The 27,475-nt window shown below is 36.2% G+C and overlaps 1 protein-coding gene across 3 annotated transcripts in view; it reads left to right on the top strand.

Annotated features, from left to right (window-relative positions):
* IDE (insulin degrading enzyme) overlaps nt 1–27,475 on the top strand; it is a 108,602-nt gene that overhangs the window by 46,923 nt on the left and 34,204 nt on the right. For all 3 annotated transcript variants that reach the window (XM_057734248.1, XM_057734247.1, XM_057734249.1), the window contains exons 5-11: nt 10,691–10,813; nt 17,883–17,995; nt 18,567–18,729; nt 19,430–19,522; nt 19,969–20,060; nt 21,056–21,136; nt 22,699–22,802. In XM_057734248.1, coding sequence (XP_057590231.1) covers nt 10,691–10,813; nt 17,883–17,995; nt 18,567–18,729; nt 19,430–19,522; nt 19,969–20,060; nt 21,056–21,136; nt 22,699–22,802 — 769 coding nt within the window. The remainder of the gene's footprint in view (nt 1–10,690; nt 10,814–17,882; nt 17,996–18,566; nt 18,730–19,429; nt 19,523–19,968; nt 20,061–21,055; nt 21,137–22,698; nt 22,803–27,475) is intronic.

Raw genomic sequence — 27,475 nt, forward strand, 5'->3', positions numbered from 1 at the left:
GAAGCATATTTTACTCAGACTGTGTTTGTGTAAGCAACTGAAACAAAAGTCCTACAAACAATATCTTTCTTATATTTTTGGATGTAGTCTGGTACGCTCTGTTATATTCTGTTTCTTTAAAAAAAAAATTCTGGCCTGCGAATACATTAAATTTATTTCATCACAAACGACTGAGTCCTAACCTACAGTTTAAGTAATTCAGAATGATAGGCAGTCATTTCAGTAGACTCAGGAAAAGCATTTGATAAAGCTCCTTCATGAACAAAACAACAAAAAACTCTTGAGTTGATAAAAACCTATGTCAAACATCATGATTAATTCCGAAGTTTCAAAGGGATTTTTTGTTTTTAGGTTTTTTGTTTTTAATTATTTATTTAGTTAGTTAGTTATTGACTGTGTTGGGTCTTTGTTGCTGTGTGTGGGGCTATTCTTAGCTGTGGTGCGTGGGCTTCTCATTGCGGTGGCTTCTCTTGTTGTGGAGCATGGGCTGTAGGCATGTGGGCTTCAATAGTTGTGGCACAGGGGCTCAGTAGTTGTGGCACACGGGCTCAATAGTTGTGGCACACAGGCTTAGTTGCTCCACGGCATGTGGTATCTTCCCGGACCAGGGCTCGAACCCATGTCCCCTGCATTGGCAGGTGGATTCTTAATCACTACGCCACCAGGGAAGTCCCAGGATTTCTGTTGAAAGGCAAAAACAAAACAAGAATACCCTCTAATCACTTTTTTGTTTAGTTGTGCTGTAGATACTAGTCATTGCAGGAAGTCAAGGGAAAAAAACATGTGCTAAGTAAGAGGTTGAAAGGAAGCAAAAGGAAACTTTTCTTATTTCCATATGATATTGCATAAAAAATTCAAGAATTCTTCAGATCAATCATTAAAAATAACATAATTCATCAGTGTTGCCCAAAGAAGAGAAACACTAAAATTGCATTCTTGAAACAATAGTAATCAATTAGAAAAATGCTATAGGAAAAATTTTTTCATTCACAATATAAAAATAGCTATAAGGTATATAGAAATAACTCTAACAGAAGAGCAAGAAATATATAATGAATATAAAATAATGCCTGAGTAAAGGGAAAGATAAACCATGCTCATGGATAGGTAAACTCAACATCACACAGATATGTTTCACCCTGAATTTATCTGAATTCATTGTAGTGCCATTTGAAAGCCCTAGAAGTTTTTTTTATTATAAACTTATAATTTGATTATAAAATTAATAAGAGAGTAAAGGGCTAAGAATAGCTAAGATAATTTTGAAGAACAAGAAGGCGCTATTTCTACCAGATACCAAGACTAGTTGTTACAGTAGTGGAATTGGTGCAAGGATACATGAAGATAACAATAGAACAGATTATAGACCCTAGAAGCATATCCACAAGTGGATGAAAACTTGACATAAGACAGAGGTACATTATAAATGAGTAAGGAAAGGATGGACCTTTCAGTAACTGGTGCAGGGGAAGTTAGTTATCCATGTAGAAATAAGTAAAATTAGATCTCATCTCATAGCATGCACAAAAATAAATTCCAGGTTGATTGGACCTAATCATAGAAAGAAAACTTTATACAACTTTTAGAAGAAATTATAGAAGAATTTTTAAAGATCTTAAGATAGGAAAAGTGTTCTTAAGCACACACAGCACAAACTGTATTTTTAGAGATAAAGGTAAGCCATAGATTTAAAGATGAATTTTTCATTAAAACTTAAATTTTCTTTCAATAGAGACACAAAAACAAAAGACAAGCACATACCCACTGTATTTGCAAAGCATATAGCAAATAAGAACTTATATAAGTAAATAAGAAAAGATAAAACAGCTCACTGGAGAAATAGGCAAAAGCTGTTTTGAGTCAGTTACTTTGTTTGCAAGTCATTTTTGTAGATATTATGTGCTAAATCTGTCTCCACACACACACACGTCTTCATTGACTCCCTGTGTGATCCTTCTAGCCTCAGACTTCAGTCAGGTATCCCACCTCCCACTTTCATATTCTTAGGTGATGTAAAGTTTGTCCTCTGAAGGTAGGCTGTGCTGAGGTTGAATCTTTGCTCTACCACTGACCGACCGAGAGACTCTGGGCCAGTTTCTTAACTTCTGTAAGGCTCAGTTTCCTCCTGTGTTAGGTTGGTGTGAGGATTAAAAGAGGTCGTGCATATGAAGTGGTTAGCCAAAAGTCTGGCTGTAATGGTGCTCAGTAAATTATAGTAGCCTCCATAGTTATATAATAGAGGATTGGTAGCTGTGAAAGACAGCAAAACTTGGAAAGGTCCTTGCCATGAAGTCGTGAGGGCCAGCCAGGGCTGCTTGAAGAGTCAGTGGGTTTGATGAACTGACTGTAGGGCAGTGTTACTATAGACATGTTGTTCTGTTCTCTTTTTAAGCTGAACTAATGGTTGGTGACCACATTCCCTTTGTCCCTTCATTTATCACTCAAATATGCCTTTAGTTTTAGTTCCATCGTTTCTGATAAATTGTATGCCTTTTCTCTGCCCTATTGCCTTTAAATTTCTTTTTCTCTGCCTCTCCATGGAATAAAAGCAGAAGCAGTTGAATTTTTAAAAGTAGTTTGGAACAGGAAAGGGAAAACTGAGCTCTGGTTATTCTTTAGTGATCTGTTTCTCTAAACATAACCCCACAGACACTGTGGGAGCAACTGGGTTTAGTCAGCTGAGAAAGCAATAAAAGAAGGAAGTCAGGATGTGGGTGAGGGAAACAAAACAGGCACTCCGTGATGGAATGAAAGGCAAGCTGGGAGGGCACCTGGAAATAGAGGGTGGAGCTGTACCTAGATATGGGGGACGTTTTTCTTTCTTAATTGTTACATGACAGTTATGTTTTGTAGCGCATACCACAGGATTATAAAAATCTGAATAGGGTGTTATAAGTGTGCTCAGATTCTCTCTCTCTCTCTCAGTTGACAAGTAATTTTTTAAAGGTCATTTACATGCAAACTGCATTAGAAAATGCAAACAAGTATAATGAATGTCTTTGTACTCAAGATGTTACTGGTTTAGTTGGAGAGCCGAGTCAAACCCAGGATTTCACTGGAGTATAATCTCAGATTTGATTTTCCAGGATCATAATCTCTTCTTTTTTCCTCCTTGCTAATTTTTACTGAGTGCTGTACTAAGCACTTTGCCTGGATTATTTAACTTAATTTTCACAATATCCCCAGTAGGTACATGCTCTTATTATTTCTGTCTTATAGATGAGTGAACTAAGACTTTAGAGAAGGTAATTAAATTGCTAGGGTCACTCAGCTTTTGAATGCTGGGGCCAGGTCTGGTGCTTTTAACCACTGTTCTGCCTGCATTAGGGCTGCCTAGAATTAAATTCTGCAGGGTTTCAGAGGAGATGCAAATTGAATTTTCCTGAAGGGTGAGTAAAATTTTCTTAAGGGAAAGGAACTAGTATGAGTATTAAGTGCCTCACACTGAGTAGGTGTTTTGCCTAATATGATTTCACTTAACTTTTACCACAATACCGAAATTTTCATCATCCCATTTGACAGATGTCGAAACTAATACTGACAGAATAATTGGACCAAAGTTGCCTAGCCTTGTGGGGAATACAGGGAGGAGTGAGAGAGGGAGGGTGATAGCAGAAGTGTCTGTGTAGGTTATGGGATTCAGTATCAAGTCAGTCTGAACTCTAAGCCTGTGTTCTTTGTGATAATGTTAGGTTGACCCCCAAAACCATGACAAGAAGCAAAGACCAAGGAGTGAGCCCAGTGTCTTTTGGAGAACATGAGTTAGAGTAGTTTGGCCATAATAAAGGATGCTTTTGTAGGAAGGAGTAGGAAAATGGATTAGAACCAAAACAATATTGTGAAATATGAACCAGAAAGTAGTTGAACAACTCCCGACCCTGGGGTGGTGATAATGACACAGAAAGTTAGACACTAATAAAAGTTAATCATTTACTTTTTTTCTCCCTTTCCTCCCTCCATCCCTTCCTCTTCTTAAGTGAAGAATTTAAAACATACGAAAGTAGACAAAACACTGTAATGCATCCTGTGTATACATCACTTTGCCCCTGGCCAGTCCTGTCTGATCCACATTCCTAGTCACCCCCTCGTATTATTTTGGGAGAGATCCCAGACATCATACCTTTTCCCTCACACGTATTTAAATATATGTCTCTAAAGATAATGACTCCTAAAAAACATGGTAAAAATACCACTATCATTAATATCATCAACTATGAAGGTAGTGTTCAAATTTCTAGTTGTCTCATAAAACTCATAATTTTTAAAATTTTATTTGAATAAGGATCCACTTAAGTTTCAAATGTAGCAATTAATATGTCTTTAAAATTTTTAGTCTGTAGGTTCATTCTTCATCTGTCTCCTCTGCTACCTCCCTTTGACCCCCTGGAATTTATTTATTGAAGAATCAGGATGTTTATTGTGTAGCACTTTTCATAGCCTAGCTTTTGCTGATTGCATTCCCAACAATGTAGTTTAACATATTCCTCTGTCATCTGTATTTCCCCAAATTGGCAATTGGATATAGAGCCTTGATCAGATTCATGTTTGTCTTTTTTTGGAGAAGTCTTCATAAGAGGTGATGTGTTCTTTCGTCAGGGGCATATAATATCTAGTTTTCTGTTTATGATGTTGCAACCATCCTCAATGCATCACCTCTCTAATTCTAATTCTATTTTTTTTTATCATATTGATTTGCTTTGAATACTACTGTAAAAAGAAAGTCTTCTTTTCTACTTTTGGCCTCCCATTGGTACAGTTATTATAGGAAAGGCAAGACAAATGTTTGATTCATCCCCTTTATTTACCAGTTTTTGAAATATTCAGTTGGTTCCCTAGCATCCTTGAATGATGACTAATTTGTTTTTTTTAGTATCATGATATTAAAAAAAGATATAAAAAATGTATGATATGTTTCAGCCCGCTTAGTCATTTATTATTCTCCAGATTTTCCCCTGGCTTTTTTTTTTTTTCCTTGCTAGGAAATGTGTCTATGGAAAACTAGAAATTTACTGAAAACTACAAGTGTACAGGTACTTTATTAAGGCATTTATGAGGCTTTCACTTCAAGTGCCCCTTTCTTTCATAACTCACATCTTGTACTTGCATGTACTTACCCAGCTGCAGGAGAATTGTCCTTTTTAATTTTTAGGAAAATATATACATCTCCAAAGGCTTTGGTCTCTTCCAAGATTTTTAGAAGATTGCTATAGCAAGAAGAAAGAGCATAATAAAAAAAAAAGTTTGTAATAATTCCAAGTAACTAACTGTAGAGATAGTAACCTAACCTTCAGAATCTTGGGTTTTCAGAGAACAATTGAGAGTTTCATGGTTATAACTATCAAATGACTTTCCCCAGAGAACCTTATGAGACATACAGTTGGAGACAGCTTTGATTTCTAAAACACATTTCTACAACTTCAAACTCAGTCCTTCCCACAGAGTGTAAGAAATATTTGGCTGGCTTTGGAATCTTCCAGGAAAATACATTCTATTTACTTGAAAATCAGCACTCATATACATTAGTACTGAGTTTGTAAGCTTTTTTTTAATAGCATTTATAGTTCCTATAATGAAAATATAAAATAAAATTTACTGAGCTTAAAATTTTCAAAACCCTCTTCATATCCATTATCACTTTTCATAAACTTCACAGCAGCCTAAGTTCCTATTAAGTAATTATTGTCTGACAGTTGCTGTGCTGAGCCTTAACACAGATTATTCATTTAATCCTCATAGCAATCTTGTGAGGTTAGTTCTCTTATTATTCTTATTTACAAATAAGGAAACTAGAGGCTTAGAGGTTAAGAAACCTGCCTGTGTCTCACAGCTAGGAAACGAAGGGGTCAGGGATTGACCCTTGCTCTTAACAAGTGGGCATGTATCCATATTACCCCCATTTTACAGACAAAATAAATGACCCTTTGGATATATTTGTAGGCTTTTCCAAGGTTGCTTGATTAGTAGATGGTGGAGGTCAGGATGAGAAACCCCGAGTCTCCCAACCACCAAGCCAGTGCTGTCTCCTGGCAGGCCCAGAGTGGAAGGTCCCAGTGGGTCAGCAACCCTGACATCCTCAGGCCTCTGTTGGAGCTCACTCTTGTGGTGACAGAGCCAGAAAGGTAGGATTCAAGATTTTTGTAGCAGCATTTTAATTTGATAGAAACGACCCAGTTGAATTAATGCTAAATCAGGACAGTGTATGTCTAGAGACGGAATGGTGTTTGTCATCAGCCACGTTCACACTGTCCTCCACATATGGATTCTTAGGTAGAGGAATGTCACCTGGACCATTTACTGAGCTTTATTCCCTACTTTAGTGCCATGGTTTCTATGCTGGACTCAGAAGCCAGGAGTCCCTCCTACCATACAAGTCATAACAGAAGTAGCTACTGTTTTATTGTCTATTTTCTGCTATACATCAAGCATTATATTAAATTCTTTAACATTTTTAACAGATTTATTACTTGTCGTAAAAGAGATCTGTGTAAAAGCATTTGCCAGATCATTCTTTACATACTACTTAAGGAAACAGAACATTACAAATACAGCTCAAGCATCTATTGTACACTTCTCCAGTTGCATTTTCCTCCCTGCTCCCAAGAGATAACCACTGTCTTAAGTTTGGTGATTGTCCCTCCCATGCTTTTTTTATAAAACATTGCAAAGTCATGCATTTACTTCTAAGCAGCATATTGTATAGTTTTTTGTTTTATAAAAATGGTATTTTACTGTGAGTAATCTCTACCACTTATATTTTTTCATTCAATGGTATGTTTGTAAGAGCTATACATATTAGTGAGTGTGCCCCTGATAAGTTTTTTTTAATTAATTAATTAATTAATTAATTGCTGTGTTGGGTCTGCGTTGCTGCGTGCGGGCTTTCTCTAGTTGTGGAGAGCGGGGGCTACTCTTCTTTGTGGTGCATGGGCTTCTCATTGCCGTGGCTTTTCTTGTTGTGGAGCACAGGCTCTGGGCGTGCTGGCTTCAGTAGTTGCAGCACATGGGCTCAGTAGTTGTGGTGCACAGGCTTAGTTGCTCTGCGGCATGTGGGATCTTCCTGGACCAGGGATTGAATGCAAGTCTCTTGCATTGGCAGGCGGATTCTTAACCAATGTATCACCAGGGAAGTCCCCCTTGATAAGTTTTTTAATTTTAGTTTTTGCTGCTATCCAAAAAATTTATTGAATGCATATACTATTCTGTATCCATTTTCCTGTCAATGGAACACTGCCACTCTAAGCATTCTTATACATGTTTTCCTTGTACGCAGAGTTCCCTAGTTTTAGGAGTGGAATTCTGGGAGTGGAATTACTGTATATTAGGGTATGTACATCTTTAGATTTAACAGATATTGCCAAGTTGTTTCTTACACTGGTTGATCCATTTTACACTCATGCAGCGTCTGAGTTCTCATTTCATCACAATGCTTGGTATCGTCAGACTTTCTAGTCTATTTATTGGTTGTTAAATATTAGTCTCATGCTTTTTTACATTTTTTTTTAATTTGGTGTAAGTCTACCAATGTCAAGACAGCAGATTGAGTCTAAGAGAAGTAGGGTAACTTGTTCAAGGTCATGCAACCAGAAGACAGTTGACCCTAGATTAGATGATAGCTCTGCCAACACCAAAGCCAGTGCTTGTTCCTCTGCACCTCCCTACTTGGGGATGATGGCACTGATAGTAACAGAGTCTGCTCAGTAATTTAAGGACTAATTAAGGAATTGTGTGAATCATGTTCTGCTTTTCCTTTCATTTCCTCAACTGTCGAGAACTTCCATTAGCTAGCCTTATTTTTTTTTTTTTTTTTTGCACACGGGCTTAGTTGCTCCGCGGCATGTGGGATCTTCCTGGAGCTGGGATCGAACCCGTGACCTCTGCATTGGCAGGCGGATTCTTAACCACTGCGCCACCTAGGAAGCCCAGCTAGCCTTATTTTAAAAAACTTTTTAAAAAGATTTGTTATAAAAGGGTTGATAAACCTAATAACAAGCCTGACTCTTTGGCTCATTTGTACCTAGTATTCATGTTTTTCTGTCAATGTTTTAAGAGCTGACTATCCTGACCCGGAGAGAGTCATAGTGGAAAACTTTGTCCTCTCTGATTCAGGAGCTTTTAAAGATACAGGACTGCCATTCTGGGCTGTGTTCCCAAATGGACCACAGTTTCCTTGTGTCATCACATATTACAAGGCCTGAAAACATCTAGGTAGCAAATAAATGAATATGTAGATTCACACAATGGTATCTATTTGTGGCTAAAAGCCACTTTTCAGAACAAATATGATTGAGCCTCTGTTTAGGAGTTTGGTGAGAGATAAACAGAATCACTAGATTTTTGTACCTTAGGTGAGCCAGGTTGCTATTGACAAAGTGGCTCCTTTGGCTCATTTTTCTTTTAACTTTTTGTTGAAATATAATAAATATACTGAAAAGTGTATGTGACTCTGATAAATTGTTGTTGTTTTTACTCTTCCTGCTATTTGAAGAATCAGTTGAATATGCTGCTGTTATTTGTGTACAACTAGTTGAATTTTCAAAACCTCAGCACACCATGGACCCAGCACCCAGTCAAGAAGCAGATTACCAGCACCTCTTTGTGCCCCTTTGTAGTCACTATCCACTTACCCAAGGATAACCTCTATTCTGACTTTTCATGGCTCAGATTAGTTTAGCCTGGTTTTATGCTTTATATAAATGAAATGACACAGTGTTTACTCTTTTGTGTCTGGCTTCTCTCATTCAACCTTAAAGCTGTGAAATTTCTCCATACTGTTGCATATGAACAGTGGATTATTCTTTTTTTTTTCGGTATAGTATTCCATTGTGGTCCTCTGGCTCTTTTTATTATAGCATTGTCAGTATTTTGCCAGTGATACGTGTCTTAGTGTATTCGGGGTATGTTCTTGCTCTATCTCTGTGTTTTTAAATGAACCTAAAGGTAAAGGGTAGGGATTAGAATGGTAAGATATTCAGGTACATTACAGTCAATGCAGAATGAGCTAGAACTAGTCAACCTGAAAGAATTTTAAGTTCTATGTGGAGGCCATGATCTTGGTCTTTGTATACTTTGATTTTAGGATTTTTTTTTTTAACCAGAATATTGACCAGATTATGAATAAGCATATCAGATCACACTTAGACTGAAAATCTGATTTCTGTCTAACACTATCACATTTATAGTCTGTTGAAATAAAACATAATTTCTCCAAACTTGGGTGTCCCAGCATATCAATCTTCATTCACATGTTGTAGGACTTTGAGCTTGGCAGTGTAAATGAGTAAGGAAACTCTAAGGACTAGTCTCTCTGCAACTGAGGCTTTTAGAACCTTCATTTCGTAGAAATGGAAGGTGCCATCAATACTGAAGTTTCACCTTAATATGAGAGAACTTCAGTCCATTACCGAACAAAAAGCCTTTTTTTTTCTTTTTTTCTTTTTTTTTCTGAGGAGTTAAGACTCTGGATGCTTTTTAGATCACCTGGATCCCTCAGGTAGAATGAGGGGATGTTTTAGGACCCCAAGTAGAGCAGATCTGGAGTTGAACTGGATCTTTAGTGAAACTGAGAGGACTGGTGAAGAACCTGGAAACTTGACTAGCTAGTGAATATGAGTACATTTGATTGCTTTCTGACTAGAGAAAGGTTAATAAGTACTTACTGGACTGTTTCTTGCACACTCCAGTAAGGTCTGTTGATTGAAGCATTCTGAGGCATGAATCTTGCTTGGCTCAGAGTACTATTCAGCTCTACGAGGCTAAAGACTGGGTCTGAGAACGCCATCTGGTGGCTCTCTCTAGATACCCAATATAGTGAAAGAGGGACTCTCCCAATGCCAGTTCATCAGCCATTATAATAATCTAAGGGGAAAAAAACACATCAAGAATATGTTCTGCCATAGTTCCATCTCTGCAGATGAAAGACAGCAGCCCTTTTAGTAGTATAAGCAGAAGAAATAATAAGCGTTATTTTAATAGGTCCTCAGGATATTTCTAGTCAAGATGCCATTTTAGAGAGATACCAATCATTGAAATTCCACCTCCCAGCCTTTAAATGGCAAGATTTTTATTAGAAATGTACTACTTAGGGAGTTTGACTATTTGCTTTTGACATGCATATTTTATCCTAATTGAATTAGTTATTAAATTTCATAAGAGATCTCATCGTGGTATGCTATATACATCGCTTGAGACTTACAGAAATATCATTGCATCCTATTTTTACCAGTCTAGATCAAATTCATGAGAATTCACATCACAAATTTAATGCTTCAGCCAAGAATAGTACATTTCTTTCCACAAGTAACTTGGCAAGTTCCAAAAAGATCCCTCAGTTCAATTAACTATGGAGCCCCTAGGGAATTGGAAATTAAAGTAAGTGTGAATGGAGGCCATGCAGGTCTTATTTTGTCTTATAAGTGCTCATAATACTTACTATCTCATAGGAATTTTAAGAAGTATAATTTTTATAAAGCACTTTAAGTTCCTGAGGGACAACTCTATAGATTAAAATGTTCCTAGTTTGTACCATACTGTCCTGTTTATCCAGGTTACAGTCAAACATATTTGACCAATCATATGTGTTTGTTTGGACTCTGTTTTTTAAGTTTACCTTATAACAATGTCAGTAATAATCACAAAACTTTAAAATTCACATATTCTGCTTTTACTTAGAAATGTTTTTCCTTCCTTTCAGGTAACAAGTATACTCTAGAGACTAGACCGAACCAAGAAGGCATTGATGTAAGACAAGAGCTACTGAAATTCCATTCTACTTTTTATTCATCTAACTTAATGGCTATTTGTGTTTTAGGTCGAGGTAAGAATCCTTAAAATTTTTTCATAGAATTGGGTAATCTGAGTTTTCCATTTTGGCTTTTTCAAAGTATTGGAAGAAGGATATATTTCCTTTTGTCTTTTCAGAGGCTTTTGAAAATGATCTTTTTAGAGAATATGTGGAGGGGAATTTTATTTTTAACTCACTGTGTTCCGAAAAGAAGTTTAGGTGATTTTAAATGGAGACCTGAAGAAAATATAAATTAATAGTAGGTGTTCTAAGCACACAAAAGTAAGGGAAGGAGGTATAAAGGACAAGATTGGGAGATTTGACCTTATAAAATTCAAAAAACTAAAAAAAATTAAAAGGCAGATGATTATAAACTGGGAAAACTATTAGAAAGCAATAAAGGTTTGATTGTAAAAATGCAAATTAATGATAATATATTGTTGCCTGTATTACGTTACCATAATTTTGGTTAGGGTTTTGTTTTAACTAATACCCATTATGAGGAGAGGTGCTGTTTTATATTTGTGGTGTATACAATTTATGCAATTCCTCCACACTTTCTGGAGGATAGTTTAACAAGTACATTTTTACTTGTAGAAGTGCAACCTAAGGAAATAATCAGAGCTATTCAAACAGGTGATGTACAAGGATGTTTCAATGTAGTATTTATTAGTGAAAAGTTAGATGCAATCTAAATGTTCATTAACAAGAGATAGGTTAAATAGTGATGTTATAGCTATATAATAAAGCATCTTATAGAAAATAGCATCCCTTCTCCCACTTTCTCTCCTCCCACCTGCTTTATTTTTCTTTAAAACATTTGTCACCACCTGAAATATTAAATATTCTTTACTGTTGTTTGCTATACCGGAATGTAAGTTATTTGAGAATAGAAACTGTTTTGTTCACTGCTTTGTCTGGGTTAGTGCTTGGTACATCATAGGTACTCAGTAAATAAATATTGAATGAATAAATAGTTTCATGACAGTGTTTTAATAACATGGGAAAATATTCTTAATGTATTAAATAGAAAACAAAAGCACTCTATAAAAACACTGTGTGCTATATGATCCCATTTGGGGATTTCTAAAAATTCTAATAGACATAGATGGGAGACATAAGATAAAGTAGAAAAACATACCAGAAATTTAATAATGTGGTGTAATAGTTAAGAAGTCATGCTCTTGAGTCTGAGAGCTTGGGTTTGAATTCCTAATACACCACCTAGTCAGTGTGTGGCTGGGAGCTAACAAAATTACTTCTGTTCTCTGCACTTCAGTTTTTGCATTTGTAAAGTGGAGGTGGTACCTCATACCCGTTGTGAGGTTTAATCGAGATAATGCAGAAAAAGTGCACAGTGCCTGGCCGCTTAGCAATGCTCCGTCAATGGTAGCCGCTTTTAGCATTCCGTAATCATGAGATTATGGGTGACTTTTGTTTTCTTCTTTTTTCTTCTGTTTTTGGTTTTCTGTTCTTCTGCTTTTGTTTTTGATGGGGTTTTTTGGGTTTTTTTTAAGCTTTTTTTTTTAAGCTCTTTATTGGAATATAATTGCTTTACACTCTTGTACCAGCTTTTGAGGTACATCAAAGTGAATCAGCTGTATTTATACATATATCCCCATATCCCCTCCCTCCTGCGACTCCCTCCTGCGACTCCCTCCCGCTCTCCCTCTCCTGGCACTCTAAGGCATCACCCATCATCGAGCTGATCTCCCTTTGTTATGCTGCAACTTCCCACTAGCTATCTATTTTACAGTTGGTAGTATATATATGTCTGTGCTACTCTCTCACTTCGTCCCAGCTTCCCCTTCACCCCCCTCCCCCCAACCCCGTGTCCTCCAGTCCATTCTCTGCATCTGCATCCTTATTCTTGCTCTGTCACTGGGTTCATCAGTACCATTTTTTTAGATTCCATATATGAGTTAGCATACGGTATTTGTTTTTCTCTTTCTGGCTTACTTTGCTCTGTATGACAGTCTAGGTCCATCCACCTCACTACAGATAACTCAATTTCATTCCTTTTTATGGCTGAGTAATATCCCATTGTATGTATGTGCCACATCTTCTTTATCCATTCATCTGTTGATGGGCATTTAGGTTGCTTCCATGTCCTGGCTATTGTAAATAGTGCTGCAGTGAACATTATGGTACATATTTCTTTTTGGATTATGGTTTTCTCTGGGTATATATGCCCAGGAGTGGGATTGCTGGGTCATATGGTAGTTCTATTTTTAGTTTTTTAAGGAACCTCCATACTGTTTTCCACAGTGGCTCTTCAATTTACATTCCCACCAACAGTGCAGGAGGGTTCCATTTTCTCCGCACCCTCTCCAGTATTTTTTGTTTCTAGGTGTTTTGATGATGGCCATTCTGACCAGTGTGAGGTGATACCTCATTGTGGCTTTTACTTGCATTTCTCTAATGATTAGTGATGTTGAGCATCTTTTCATGGTTTGTTAGCCATCTGCGTGTCTTCTTTGGAGAAATGTCTATTTAGGTCTTCCACCCATTTGTGGTTAGGGTTATTTGCTTTTTTGGTATTAAGCTGCATGAGCTGCTTGTGTATTTTGGAGATTAATCCTTTATCAGTTGTTTGGTTGGCAAATATTTTCTCCCATTCTGAGGGTTGTCTTGTCTTGTTCATGGTTTCTTTTGCTGTGCAAAAGCTTTTAAGTTTCATGAGGTCCCATTTGTTTATTTTTTATTTTATTTCCATTATCCTAGGAGGTGGGTCAAAAAAGGATCTTGCTTTGATGTATGTCATAGAATGTTCTGCCTATGTTTTCCTCCAGGAATTTTATAGTGTCTGGCCTTACATTTAGGTCTTTAATCCATTTGGAGTTTATTTTTGTGTATGGTGTTAGAAAGTGTTCTAATTTCTTTCTTTTACATGTAGCTGTACAATTTTCCCAGCACCACTTATTGAAGAGGCTGTCTTTTTTCCATTGTATATTCTTGCCTCCTTTGTCAAAGATAACGTGCCCATATGTGCATGGGTTTATCTCTGGGTTCTCTATTCTGTTCCATTGATCTATATTTCTGTTTTTGTGCCAGTACCATACTGTCTTGATCACTGTAGCCTTGTAGTTGTAGTTTGAGGTCAGGGAGCCTGATTCCACCAACTCCATCTTTCCTTCTCAAGATTGCTTTGGCTATTTGGGGTCTCTTGTGTTTCCATACAAATTGTAACATTTCTTCTTCTAGTTCTGTGAAAAATGCCATTGGTAATTTGATAGGGATTGCATTGAATCTGTAAATTGCTTTGGGTAGGATAATCATTTTCACAATGTTGATTCTTCCAATCCAAGAACATGGTATGTCCCTCCATCTGTTTGTGTCGTCTTTGATTTCTTTCATCAGTGTCTTATAGTTTTCTGCATACAGGTCTTTTGCCTCCTTGGGCAGGTTTATTCCTAGGTATTTTATTGTTTTTGTTGCAGTGGTAAATGGGAGTGTTTCCTTAATTTCTCTTTCTGATCTTTCATTGTTAGAGTATAGGAATGCAAGAGGTTTCTGTGCGTTAATTTTGTATCCTGCTACTTTACTAAATTCATCGATTAGTGCTACCAGTTTTCTGGTAGAATCTTTAGGGTTTTCTATGTATAATATCATGTTATCTGCAAAAAGTGACAATTTTACTTCTTTTCCAATTTGGATTCCTTTTATTTCATTTTCTTCTCTGATTGCTGTAGCTAACACTTCCAAAACTATGTTGAATAATAGTGGTGAGCGTGGACACCCTTGTTTTGTTCGTGTTCTTAGAGGGAATGCTTTCAGTTTTTCACTATTTAGAATGATGTTGGCTATTGGTTTGTCATACATGGCTTTTATTATGTTGAGGTAATTTCCTTCTATGCCCATTTTCTGGAGAGTTTTTATCATAAATGGATGTTGAATTTTGTCAAAAGCTTTTTCTGCATCTACTGAGATTATCATGTGCTTTTTATCCTTCAGTTTGTTCATATGATGTATCACATTGATTGATTTGCATATATTGAAGAATCTTTGCATTCCAGGGATAAACCCCACTTGATCATGGTGTATGATCTTTTCAATGTGCTGTTGGATTCTGTTAGCTAGTATTTTGTTGAGGGTTTTTGCATCTATATTCATCAGTGATATTGGCCTGTAATGTTCTTTTTCTGTGACATCTTTGCTTGGTTTTAGTTATCAGGGTGATGTTGGCCTCGGAGAATGAGTTTGGGAGTGTTCTTCCTTCTGCTATATTTTGGAAGAGTTTAAGAAGGATAGGTGTTAGCTCTTCTCTAAATGTTTGATAGAATTCACCTGTGAATCCATCTGGCCCTGGGCTTTTGTTTGTTGGGAGATTTTTAATCACAGTCTCACTTGCTTTTGTTTTTCTAAGTTTTCTGCTATTGGCAAATGTTACTTTTGTAAGTAGAAAATAAACAGCTACATATATTTTAACTTGGTAATAGGAATTGGGGTATAAAATGGGTCCAAGGAGTAAGGCTAATAAAAAGTGTATGGTTATATTCCTTTGTGCTTTCTAAAGGTAGGTAGGTCTACAGAGTGCTAAAAAATATTTTGTATTTAGAGCCTAGTCCTGGGAGTAAGTTTCTAAGCTGTATTTTTGTCATTGTCATCTTGAGATAAGACACATGATTTCAGTAAGCACTTATTGGGCAAGCAATAATGACAACAGATGACTGAGACATGAGCCCTGCCCTCAGTGTTCTTGGTTTAGTGGAAGTGACAGAATAAGCATCTAAAAGAAACAAAGAGTTTCTTTGTTCTAGTTTCCTCTCTCAGTGTGACTGACCTCCTGTGCTTAGTTCAGTGGATTTGATGACAGGTTTGGGAGAGGTGTCCTTACAGTACAGTGGTGTGTGGTGGAAACAGGATCTCTCAGAGGGTTAATAGATAATCCACTCCTTCTAGGAGGAGGGGAGAGGAAGAGTAACCATGTGGAAGGCTCTCTGTCACAAAGGGACAAAAAAGTTTTTCTCTGTTCTTCTACGGGGCAGCACCCTCTAGCTGTGGCAGCACCAATTACCTGGACACTTGACAAATAAGTAACTGTCAAGTAGAGACCCTAGGATTGCCAAGTCCTGGTAATGTAAAGATGAATGGGACTCAGTTCCCTGATCTCTGGTAGATCACAGCCTACTGGTGAAGACAGATGGTGCATTATTGCATGCTGCCTTACCTTTAAAAACTGCATGGTGAATTTGTGCTTTTAAAAGGAAAGGCACACCCTAGTAGAACCTTGCTCTAAAGGGCCTCACTGTCATCAGCACTTCAGGTGGACAAATCACTGTTGACCGACCACCTTGTTTCCAGTTACGTGTCCCATCTGTGTGTCTCTTTATGTCAGATGTCTCTGACATCTCTCACTCCAAATACACCTGATTCATTCCCGAGTTCACTTGTCGTATAAAAAGCAGCCATGGGTTGGCCTTTTATTTGACTCTGGACATTTTAGGGTCCTTCATACATGTCAAAAAAATTGAAATAAGAATACATATGTTTTATAAATAAAGTGCACGTGCCCACATGCACAGGCCTAAAAGAGAACTTCATACTGTCTATAGGCAGTTTTCAAATAGTGATTAAGTGTTTTTTTAGAGAGTTCATGGAAAAGTTCAAAATGGGTCATAGAATACCAAGGGAAATTTCTTATTTGAGTCAAATGCTTCCTGACAGTAATAAGTAATGAATGTTTATACCATTTATAAATAACCTATTTTTGAGGAGGCAGAATCAAGGTGAGTGGTTATCTTCTTTATAAAAAGATCACCTTTTCCATTTTTTTCTTTTTAGAATTGTAGTAATATGTGTGCACAGGAAAAAATTTATCCCACCCAGAAAGATAGAAAATGGAAATCAGGTCCTCCTTCCTCATCCCACCTTATGACCACTGTGCCCTCTCCTCAGAGACAGTAATCTTAAATCATTTTTTGCTATACTTCCAAAAGTAGAATTTTGTTAATATACTTGGATTTATGTATGGCTGTTAAAAAATTAAATGAGATTATACTACATGGCACTAAAGTCTGCAGTTTTCACTTAACAGAGCCTTGAGCTATTTTCGTATCAGCACATATAGATCTCTCCCTCATTAATGGCTACATAAAATTCCAATGTACAGATGTTTCATAACTTGCACACATTGATAGATGTTTAGGTCATTTCCAGTTTTTATTGTTGTTATAGATGGTGCTGCAGTGAACATCTCATACTTTTGCAAATACAACCCTCTATTAAAAATATAGATAGAGGATAACATAGAAGAACTTCACGCAAGTGGCTGTATAATCTTATCAACAGTTACAAATCTTTGCATGAGTTTGACACAGTATGATACAGAATCATATGATGTTAAACCTTGGAAGAGACTTGTGATCGTCCTACCCAGCTTTCATGTTTTATAGAACCTGGAGTGGTTAACCGGTTTGTTCAAATAGTCTTTTGACATAATTGGTTGGTGAAGTTGGGGTTAGAATTGAAGTCCTCTGACCCCCTGTCCCAGGATTCTTCTCACCATTTTATACTATTAACCCACAAAATCAGTTACTTACAAACTCTAATATTTGACTTCTAACAATAGGTTTAGACTGGCTCTGTTTATAAAGTTGTTATAATCTGTCAGCTGATGGTTTAATATGTGCCTGTTGGAAATTGTAGATAGTCAGTCCAAATTAGATAAAATAGTCAGTAATTATTCTCTTATTGTTTCTAATATTTGTTGGAAATTTATTGCAAGGTTATATTTGTAAAACTGTTTTTTAAACTATAAAGAGGCAGATATGTGTGAGGTGTGATCAGTGTTGGTATTGGATAGCTTCAGAAGTTATGTAGGCACTGGTAGGATTTAACTGAAAGCTTCAGCTTTATCAGATGGAGTTCTTAAAAATTTCCTAGGTCTTTTAATAGTCCTGAGATTTTCAGGAGATCCTAAGGTTGTTTCCCCCCCACCCCCCGCCTTAATTGAGATATAATTAAAATATAACGTTGTATAAATTTAAAGTCTACAACATAGTGACTTTATATATGTATATATAATACTAAGGTTTTAAATACTACCCATCATGTGTTATGATTACTTGAAGTTCTGTTTCCATTGTCTGTTTTCTTGTAGAATCTTTAGATGACTTGACTAATCTGGTAGTGAAGTTATTTTCTGAAGTAGAGAACAAAAATGTCCCATTGCCAGAATTTCCTGAACATCCTTTCCAAGAAGAACATCTTAAAGTAAGTGCATGTATTTCTAGTATTTTTTTCTTTTTTAAATTTATGGACATAGCATAATGCCTAGTTTACCAAAGAGTACGTGCAAATTTTTGGAGATTTCATTATTTGTATAGCTTTTAATATTTGTCTGAATAATAGTAAAATCAAACCAAATCAATTTCACATTTATTAGGGACATGTATCACCAGAAAGATAACAATATGTTCTGATCTTTGCATGCTAAAAGTAGTTTTGGTAGCTATAACCTTGGCAGACTGTAGGAACTGATATCCAGTGCCAGAAGGCAAGCATCCAAAAGTATTGAGCTGCATGGTCCAGGGGACCAAACATGGACTGCATACCAACTGTAATGAAATCCCACTAAGAAAGAGCCCAGGTCATTTATTTCTGTGTGGTCAGTGTGATTTTCTTCTGGCAATTGATTCTCTCCTAAATTTGGAATTCTTCCATGAAAATCAGTACTCTTTTTTTTTTTTTACAAATCAGTATTCTTCATAGTTTGTAAATATTTTATTCAGTAGGAGTTGTACATAGCTAACCTTTTGTGATTTGTTTATTTTTCTTCCCCTAGCAACTTTACAAAATAGTACCCATTAAGGATATTAGGAATCTTTATGTGACATTTCCCATACCTGACCTTCAGAAATACTACAAATCAAATCCTGGTCATTATCTTGGTCATCTCATTGGGCATGAAGGTCCTGGGAGTTTGTTATCAGAACTTAAATCAAAGGGTAAGTCTCTTGGACCCTAGCTCCTCACTGCCACCATATTTTTTTTACTCTGGTTCTCATTTCTCCTAAATATTTTGCTGTGAAAGAACACTTTCAGATGATATTGTTTAGGGTTGATGGGAGAGTGAGGTGGTGATTGTTAGTGGGCTTTTGTGTTTTGCTTTGGGGTTTTTGTTTTTGTCTTTTTCCATAATTTATTTTACCCTTCAGTTTTGAACTGTGAAGTTTAGATATTTCAAAAGGTGTTGTGGTGTGTGTTTTAAATAAGATAGAGTTTAAAAAAAGTAAAAGCTCACATTGGATATTCTTTACCATCAGAATATTCGGAAATGTGCTGAAATATTTGTCTGCTTTTATCCATCAAACCAAAAGGTATACTAGGATCAGTCAATAGATTTCCAAGGTTCCTCTCCATCAGACTCTGTTTTTATGTAACACTTAAACACAGTAGTCTACTCTTGATTTGGGAAATGATTCGAGGAGTCCCAAGGAAAGCTCTCAACCCAAAAAAGTCCCTTGAATCTTTTGCAGTGTCTGAACTGCTTTTCAGTGCTTTCTTGAACTGATTTTTTCCCCAGTCTTTTCTGCAAGCGGGCCATTCTAATCTCTTGGGAATATATAGAATGATTTTTTTTTTTAAATTCCTTGTCTTAAGAGAAAAGACACATGCATTCATGTTGATTTCCTTTGAATGTTACAGGCTGGGTAAATACTCTTGTTGGTGGGCAAAAGGAAGGAGCCCGAGGTTTTATGTTTTTTATCATTAATGTGGACTTGACTGAGGAAGGATTATGTAAGTACTGACCTTTTTGTTTTTGAATGGAAATTGATTTCTTACGATTTACTTTTATTAACTTATTTACGCTGTGGATCTGTTTTTTGTTGTAAAGCTATAAACACTTTAATTCATATCATTGTATCCATTGTATTTTTCGTATGTAACTTGGCCTTCATTTCATGGATGATTTTCCCTCCTTAACAACTGATCATTATGTTGCACTTGTAAAATGTGTACTTGACTTTTTATTTGGTCATTTACTACCCCAAAGCCCCTTCTGTCACATATCCCACATTCTGGAGGGCTGTGTATGTGGGACCCTAAAACCAGTCTCAGGAAGGTGAGAACTCCATATCTAAGAGGGACCATCTTCTACTTACCTAACTTTACCTTAGGAGTGAGCTCATTGCTTTGAAGGATTCGAGGACTGAATGGTTTTTAAGTGTGCCCCTTTTTTCCAGTACATGTTGAAGATATAATTTTGCACATGTTTCAATACATTCAGAAGTTACGTGCAGAAGGACCTCAAGAATGGGTTTTCCAAGAGTGCAAGGTACTTTTGTTTCACCAAAATTTTTCTTAAGGAAAATTTTCAGAAAACAAATATATGTAAATTAATTTAAAAATAAGGTCCAGTGAAACTTTTAAAGTTTTTATTTTTCATCTTTCCTAATCTAAACTCTAAAATTTTGCAATGCATAAGCAGCTTTAGTTGAGGCTTAGTTGTACTAGTCTGATTGGTTACCTGGGGCACAATTAAGGGTTAAGGCATCATGTATCCTTTTTTAGGAGGAAAAGGAAAGAAATCAGATTGCTTTTCTATCCCTCAGAAGAAAGCCAGCAGTTTCTTGAGCTTTTATCTGTCAGGGCTTACTCTATTCTCTGCCTGAAGCTGCATGAGCTGTGTCATTTTCAAATCTGGTGATAAAAATTTCTAGCAAACTCTCAAAGAAACAGTAAAGTGTTATATATATGATTGTGTTTTTAAAAGTGATTTTATTGTTGTATGTGTGGAAAAGCTTGGCTTTTTTTTTTTTTTTTTTTGCATAAAAGAAGGTATTTGTCTTCTAAAATTTTAAAAGCTTCTTTTAAGAGTTTTTTAAAAATACGTATGTTATATTTAAGGCCTGTCAAGACTCTGAAATGTATTTTAGGATAAGAGACATCCTCTCTATGTAGATAAAAGTTTAAAGGTATAATCTCTGCTTGTGAAATTTATGACAATAACTTCTAATCAGGCTACAGTTCTCTGAAAGGGTCGACAAAATCATCATCTATAATTGTTGGATCTCAACAAGGTTCCTCCACAGTTTTCCTAATTCTTTGACTAATAGTTTCAACAGTTTAGGCTATAGAATCATATTCTATATTTGTTATTTTCATTCGTGTTCTGTACATTTCTAAATCAAGCATAGCCATTTTTTCAGAAAATGTGATAGTTAAATATGGAGTAGAAGGTCTATAGTACTAACCAGTCTCCCCCCCGCCCCCCAGAAGTATTTCTAAACAATAGGTGACATGTCTAATTGGGTTAACTTTTCATTTTAGGACTTGAATGCTGTTGCTTTTAGGTTTAAAGATAAAGAGAGGCCACGGGGTTATACCTCTAAGGTTGCAGGAATATTACATGTAAGTTTATTGTTATTTTACTCTATACATTGGTGTGTAGCTTATTTCAGTGATGCTATATATATAATATTACTTTCATTACTATGCAAATGATAAAAATTGAAGCTATAGTCTAAAACGTTATACTTTGTAGCAACCAGGTAAACTTTGATGTGAAGACATGCTTTAAATCTTAATTTTCATCATCCTAAAAGTCATCATCTGTAATATTTTCATTTCATAGGCATTTTGCTTATTGGCTTTAAATATTTTTCATTTCTACAATGTGTCAGATGCTACTTATGTGAAAGCTGTAAATCATCTACTTTTCTCCATTTCCATTGCTACCACCCTAGTATGAGCTAGCAGCATTTCCTGCCTGGACTACCATTATAGTCTCTTACCTGGGTTCCCTGTTTGCCTTCTTCTCCAACACTTTAGTTTATTTTTCTAGCCTCAGTGATCTTTTGAAAACCCAGAGCAGATTGTTTCACTCCTCTGTGTCAGGTCCTTCAGTGGTTTCCCATCAGAGTTGGAATATATCTAAATTTTTACCTTGACCTACAAGGCAATCTGGCCCCAGCCTCTCTCCGACTGAATTCCATACCACTGCCCCTCCCACCTCTCTCGTTCCCATTCCACTCCAGCGACATTGGTTGGCTATGTGCTGAATCTTCAAGCATTAAGTTTACTCCTCCCTCTCAGGGCCCTGACATTTGCTGTTTTATCTGCCTGGAACACTTCTGGTCTTTGCATGGCTAGGTTCTTCTTATCATTTGGATCTCCACTCAGATGTCTCTCCCTAAGAGGGACCTTCCCTGACCTCCCAATCATGACCCTGCCCCTTTTTAAATTTTCTTCATAGCACCTATCACTATAATGACAGTATTTGTTTGGTTATTGCCCACCTCCTTCCCAATTAGACTATAAGCTCCTTAGAGAGCAGGGACATCATCTGTGTTACCTACCTGCTTATCCACAGCAGCACCTAGAACAGTGCCTGGCACAGAGTAGGCGTTTGCTACATGCTTGTTGAATGAATGAATCAATCTGTCTCAGTAAGGTGCTTGTACTAAAAAGGATCTTCTACATTCTTTTTCTTTACTAACTGAAAATATAAGCCATTTCTCCTCCACAGCAACTTTATAAATGCTTGTCTGATTTCATTCATAGAAATTTGATTGGTATACTTTTTATTAAAATGTATGTACTAAATGTATGTATGAAAATAAAGAATCCTAAAGGTGTCAGCATTTAGTCATCAAATATTTTTTATTAACTGATACTGCAGTTTTTAGCTGGAGGTATTACTCACATTTTTCCCTGAAAAAATGTAATTTTGTTCTCTATAATGTAAGTGTATTGGGGGATTAACTGCAAAATCATCCCATAATATGAAATTGCTTAAAGTGTGGTAGGAAAGAGAAAAGATTAGAAATGTTTCCAGTGGAGTAAAATTTAATTGAAGGGAAGAGGGGACATGTAAAATAGAGGATTTAACATGTTAGAGATCTGTTTGCTTTAATAAATTTGACTCTATCGTAGCCTTGCACTTTTTATTTATTTGTTTTCCTTTTCAAAAGTATTATCCCTTAGAAGAAGTGCTCACAGCTGAATATTTACTGGAAGAATTTAGACCCGATTTAATAGAGATGGTTCTCGATAAACTCAGACCAGAAAATGTCCGGTGAGTTGCTCTGCAGATTTTGCTGTTACATACTAAATTTTTGATAATGATTAGAATCTGAAAATTTGAAATTGTGAATAAAATGCTTTTAAACTTTTTATCAAGCACAATTATGAAAATAGAGAGATTAAGTATAATGAACCAATATCAAACTTCAACAAACAGTACATGGCCAGTCTTTTTTATCTTTACCCACACTTCTTCACTCATCCTGCCTCCACTCTACATTATTTTAAATCAATATCTCAAACACATAAAGATTCTTTTTTGTTTTTTAACATAATCATAATTTCATTGTGAATAAAATATAACAATAGATCGTCTTAACCTGGCTTCATCCTAACTCAGATGCTGAAAGTGTCAGCTCACTTATCTGGTTTAAAAAGCAACTGAGGACACCTTTTTTTTTAAGTAGAAGTAAGGATTACAATCTCAGAATGCTTCTGACTGACCAGTGGTTAACCAGGAGATCGAAAGTTGGAGGAGCTCTTACAGTAACGGAAGTATTCCTGTTAGAGGAGGGTCAGCCCTAAGGAGCTTATGAATTACTACATGATACTTCTGCCTTAAAATTGAATTTCATCTGTATTTTCTAAAGTCAGGAATAAAGGGAATACACTTGGTGCATATTTTGCGTTTTTTCTTTTTCTCCTTTTTTGAGCACATATTTCCAAAATTCTCCTGGGAACTTGGTGATTGAGTAAATATGTTTTTTGAAACAATTATTTTATGAATAAAATCAACAATCTGGTAGAACTTTTTGAAGAAAAAATCCTCTGACAGAACTATTCTATGGAAGTCATTTTCCTAGTTACCATTGTTTGAACTTTTCCAGACATATCCTAGAAACAAACAGTAGGAAAATTAAGTTAAAAGATATATTATTGGTGGTTACACAAATCTGTACATGTGATAAAGTGACACAAAACTGTACACACACATTGTACCAACACCAATTTCCTAGTTTTGGTATTGTATTATAATTATGTAAAATGTAACCATTGAGGGAAACTGGGTGAAGAGTACACAGGACCTCCCTGTACTATTTTTGCAACTTCCTAACTATAGGAATTTACAATTATATCAAAAAAATTTTTTTCAATTATTTACAATAGCAACAAAAACATAAAGTATTTAGGAATGAATTTAACCAAAGATAAACAAGACCTTTATGCAAAAAAACCACAAAAACAGTGCCAAGAGATATTAAAGACCTTGATTGTAGATTAGGAGACCTGATTTTATTGTAATGTCCATTCTCTCCAGTTTGATTCACAGACTCACTGTAATCACAATCAAAGTCTTAGTAGGCTTTTTTTCTTTTAGAAATTGGTAAGTTGATTCCAAAATTCATATGGATCTACAAAGGACCTAAATTACCTGGAACACTCTTGCACAAAAAAACAAAAGTTGGAGGACTAAAACTGCCAGATTTGCAAGCTTACTGTAAAAAACTACAGTACTACAGTACAGATATTGTAGTATTGGCATAAAGATAGGCAAAGAAATCATTAGAATAGAACAGAATCTAGAAATAGGCCCACACATATATGATTAATTGATTTCTTTTTTATTGTGGGAAAAAAAAACCCCACATAACATAAAATTTATCATCTTAACCTTTTTTTGGCTGCGCTGTGCGGCATGTGAGATCTTAGTTCCCAGACCAGGGATCGAACCTATGCCCACTGCAGTGTAAGCCCAGAGTCCTAACCACTGGACCACCAGAGAAGTCCCCATCTTAACAATTTTTAAGTGTACAATTCAGTAGTGTTAAGTATATTTGTATTGGTGTGAAACAGATCTCTAAAACTTTTTCATCTTGCAAAACTGAATCTATATCCATTTAACAACTCCTCTTACCCCCTCATGCAACATGTCTTTATTTCACTTGGCATAACATCCTTAAGGTTCATCTATGTTGTAGCATGTGACAGGATTTCCTTCCTTTTTAATGCTGAACAGTATTCCATAGTATGTATACACCACATTTTCTTTATGCATTCATCATTGGTCAGTTGATTTTTTTTGACAAAAGCACCGACATAATTAAAATGGGAAAGGAAGGTCTTTTCAACAAATGATGGTCTTCCACATGCTGTATAGCCACATGGAAAAAAGGTTAAATGTGACCTTTACCTCACAACGTTCACAAAAATTAATTTGAGATAGATCATAGACCTCAGTATAAAAGCTAAAACTAGAAAACTTCTAGGAGAATATATACTTTGAAAGTCTCTTTAAAACCTTGTGATAAGCAGAGATTTTTTAGAACATAAAAAGCAGTAACCATTAAAGAAAAGACATTGATAAATTGGACTTCGTCAAGATTAAGAACTTCTGTTCATAAGGCGGTTTATGCATTTGCTTATGTGATTAAAATACATGGAAGAAAAATACTCAGAACATACACTGAATCATTTTAGGTAAGTAAAACAATTTAAATATTTCTGTTTTCTTCAATGTAGCTTATATATTCTGGGGAAAAAAAAAAACCTAAATTCTGTTGAATTTTATAATATACCTTCTAAAAACAAAACCCCCCATCAGAATGAGGAGAAAGAGCTTTAAACTTAATCATATAACTCAATAAACACTTTTTAAAGTTTCTTCACCTACTAGTCTTGCTGTCTTGGATAGATCACTTTTTTCCTTCAGCCAGTGTTTATTGAATAACTAATGTGAAACCTCAGAGTTCATTATTCTGCAAAGGGGATATGTGAAAAGTTATATAATGTCATGAACACTGACTCTCGTTTAATTTCCTTGAAAATTGTCCACCTGCAAAATGCAGTGGTACTTTATCTTTCTGTGTGATGCAAAATGATTTAGCAAAGTTGAAAAGTGTTGTACAGATATGAGGTAATGCTATTTAAGATTATATCATATAGTAAGGATGTGCTTTTTTCTTAGCAAGAAAAAAATCATGACTTAATTATGTTCATATAATTTTTGCTGTCCTAGGTCCAGTTATTTGACCCCGCAACACTTTTTTTTTTTTTTTTTTTTTTTGGCCTCACTGCGCAGCTCGTGGGATCTTAGTTCCCTGACTCGGAAGAGGAATCCAACCCCTGCCCTCAGCAGTGAAAGTGTGGAGTCTTACCCACTGGACTGCTGGGGAGTTCCCAGACCCTGCAACAGTTTATAGGAGTGAATTTGCAGGAACATACATTTTATTTTTAATTAAATTGCCTGTTTCTAAATTCCATATCTTATACAGTTAGAGTTGAGAACCTCTTTTTCTCTCTTCCTTCACCTTTAATGAAGAAAGCACTTTTTCCTCTATAGAATTGATCTCTGTGGCTGTTATAATTGTAACTGCAGTCAGTGACATAGTGCAGAACAGCCTCGGATAATAATGCCAACTGCCAGGCCAGATTGGGGTTGCTAGAGGGTAAGATTATTTTCTGTAATACCCACTGAGACAAGTTTTACATTGCAACCAGGTAGGAGAATTAACAGGAAAACCCTTCGGAATGAAAGGAACCTTAAAGGTCGTTTAATCCAACCTCTGTCAAGTGTATATCTCTTTTGCAGTATCTCTAACAAGTAGTTACCAGCCTCAGCTAAATTCCTTCAAGGATAGGGAACTCATTAAATACCAAGGTAGCCAATTCCATTTTTGCCAGTCCTAATTGTTAGAGAGTTCTTTTGAATGTTGAGACTTGATTTACCTTTTCAAAGATGTTTACCTGTTACTATTTCATCATCATTACCATCCACCTTCTTTGATCCTATCATTAGGTGCCCATTTTACCATTTTAAACCCACAATACAGCTGTCGGGCTTTTGCCACATGCCTTACTTAGGTCATAAATAAATCCATTCATTTGGGAGGAGTTATTCCTGGTGCATCCATGTAGTTCCCAGTGATAACTGCCTTCTGTCCAGATGTTTGAAGTCTGACAGTTGACTGTAGAATTTTGTCAGGAGGTCAGTGCCTAATCCACTGGTTTATGGTTTTTAGGCCACACTCCTTTCCCTTTCTGAAAATCAGGGCATTTGCCAATCTTCAGTCTTCTGCCTCTTCTCCTGTCATCCATTACTTCTAAAAGATGATAAGCAATGATCCTGCTGGGATTTGTTAGTTGCCTAAGCATCAGAGAATGTTTCTCGTCTCTGTTGGAGATGTGCGTTCATTTGAGTCACTTGGCTGGCTCACTCACCGATCCTGGGCTTCAACTCCTTTTTTCTGTTGTTTGGTCCACCTTTGCCGTTTAAAGATCCATGTAGTCCTGTATCTGCTCACATGGGATCAGCATATTGCATTTTGCTTTAGGTCATGTGTCTTATTGGATTATGAGTTCCTTCTAGGTAGGAACTGTGTTTTAAAACATCTTTCCCAGAATTCAAGCTAGTAAGGGCTCAGTAAAAGTTGATTGAATTCTCTAAACTTTTAGCCTAACCTTTCTTGATTCCTTCTTACTTTAAGAAACCCTTTTTAGAAAAAAATTTTGAAATACTCTTCATGAACCTCAATTTCTTAGCACTTTAACCTTCCTGTCACTGTTTTTTAAGTTTGATTTAGAGTCTCATCAGTAGATTTTTTTTTGATTGATTGATTGATTGGCTGCATTGGGTCTTTGTTGCTGTGCGCCAGCTTTCTCTAGTTGCGTTGAATGGGGGCTGCTCTTTGTTGCGGTGCTCGAGCCTCTCATTGTGGTGGCCTCTCT

Source organism: Hippopotamus amphibius, chromosome 5, assembly GCF_030028045.1.
Source record: "Hippopotamus amphibius kiboko isolate mHipAmp2 chromosome 5, mHipAmp2.hap2, whole genome shotgun sequence".
Taxonomy (NCBI): domain Eukaryota; kingdom Metazoa; phylum Chordata; class Mammalia; order Artiodactyla; family Hippopotamidae; genus Hippopotamus; species Hippopotamus amphibius.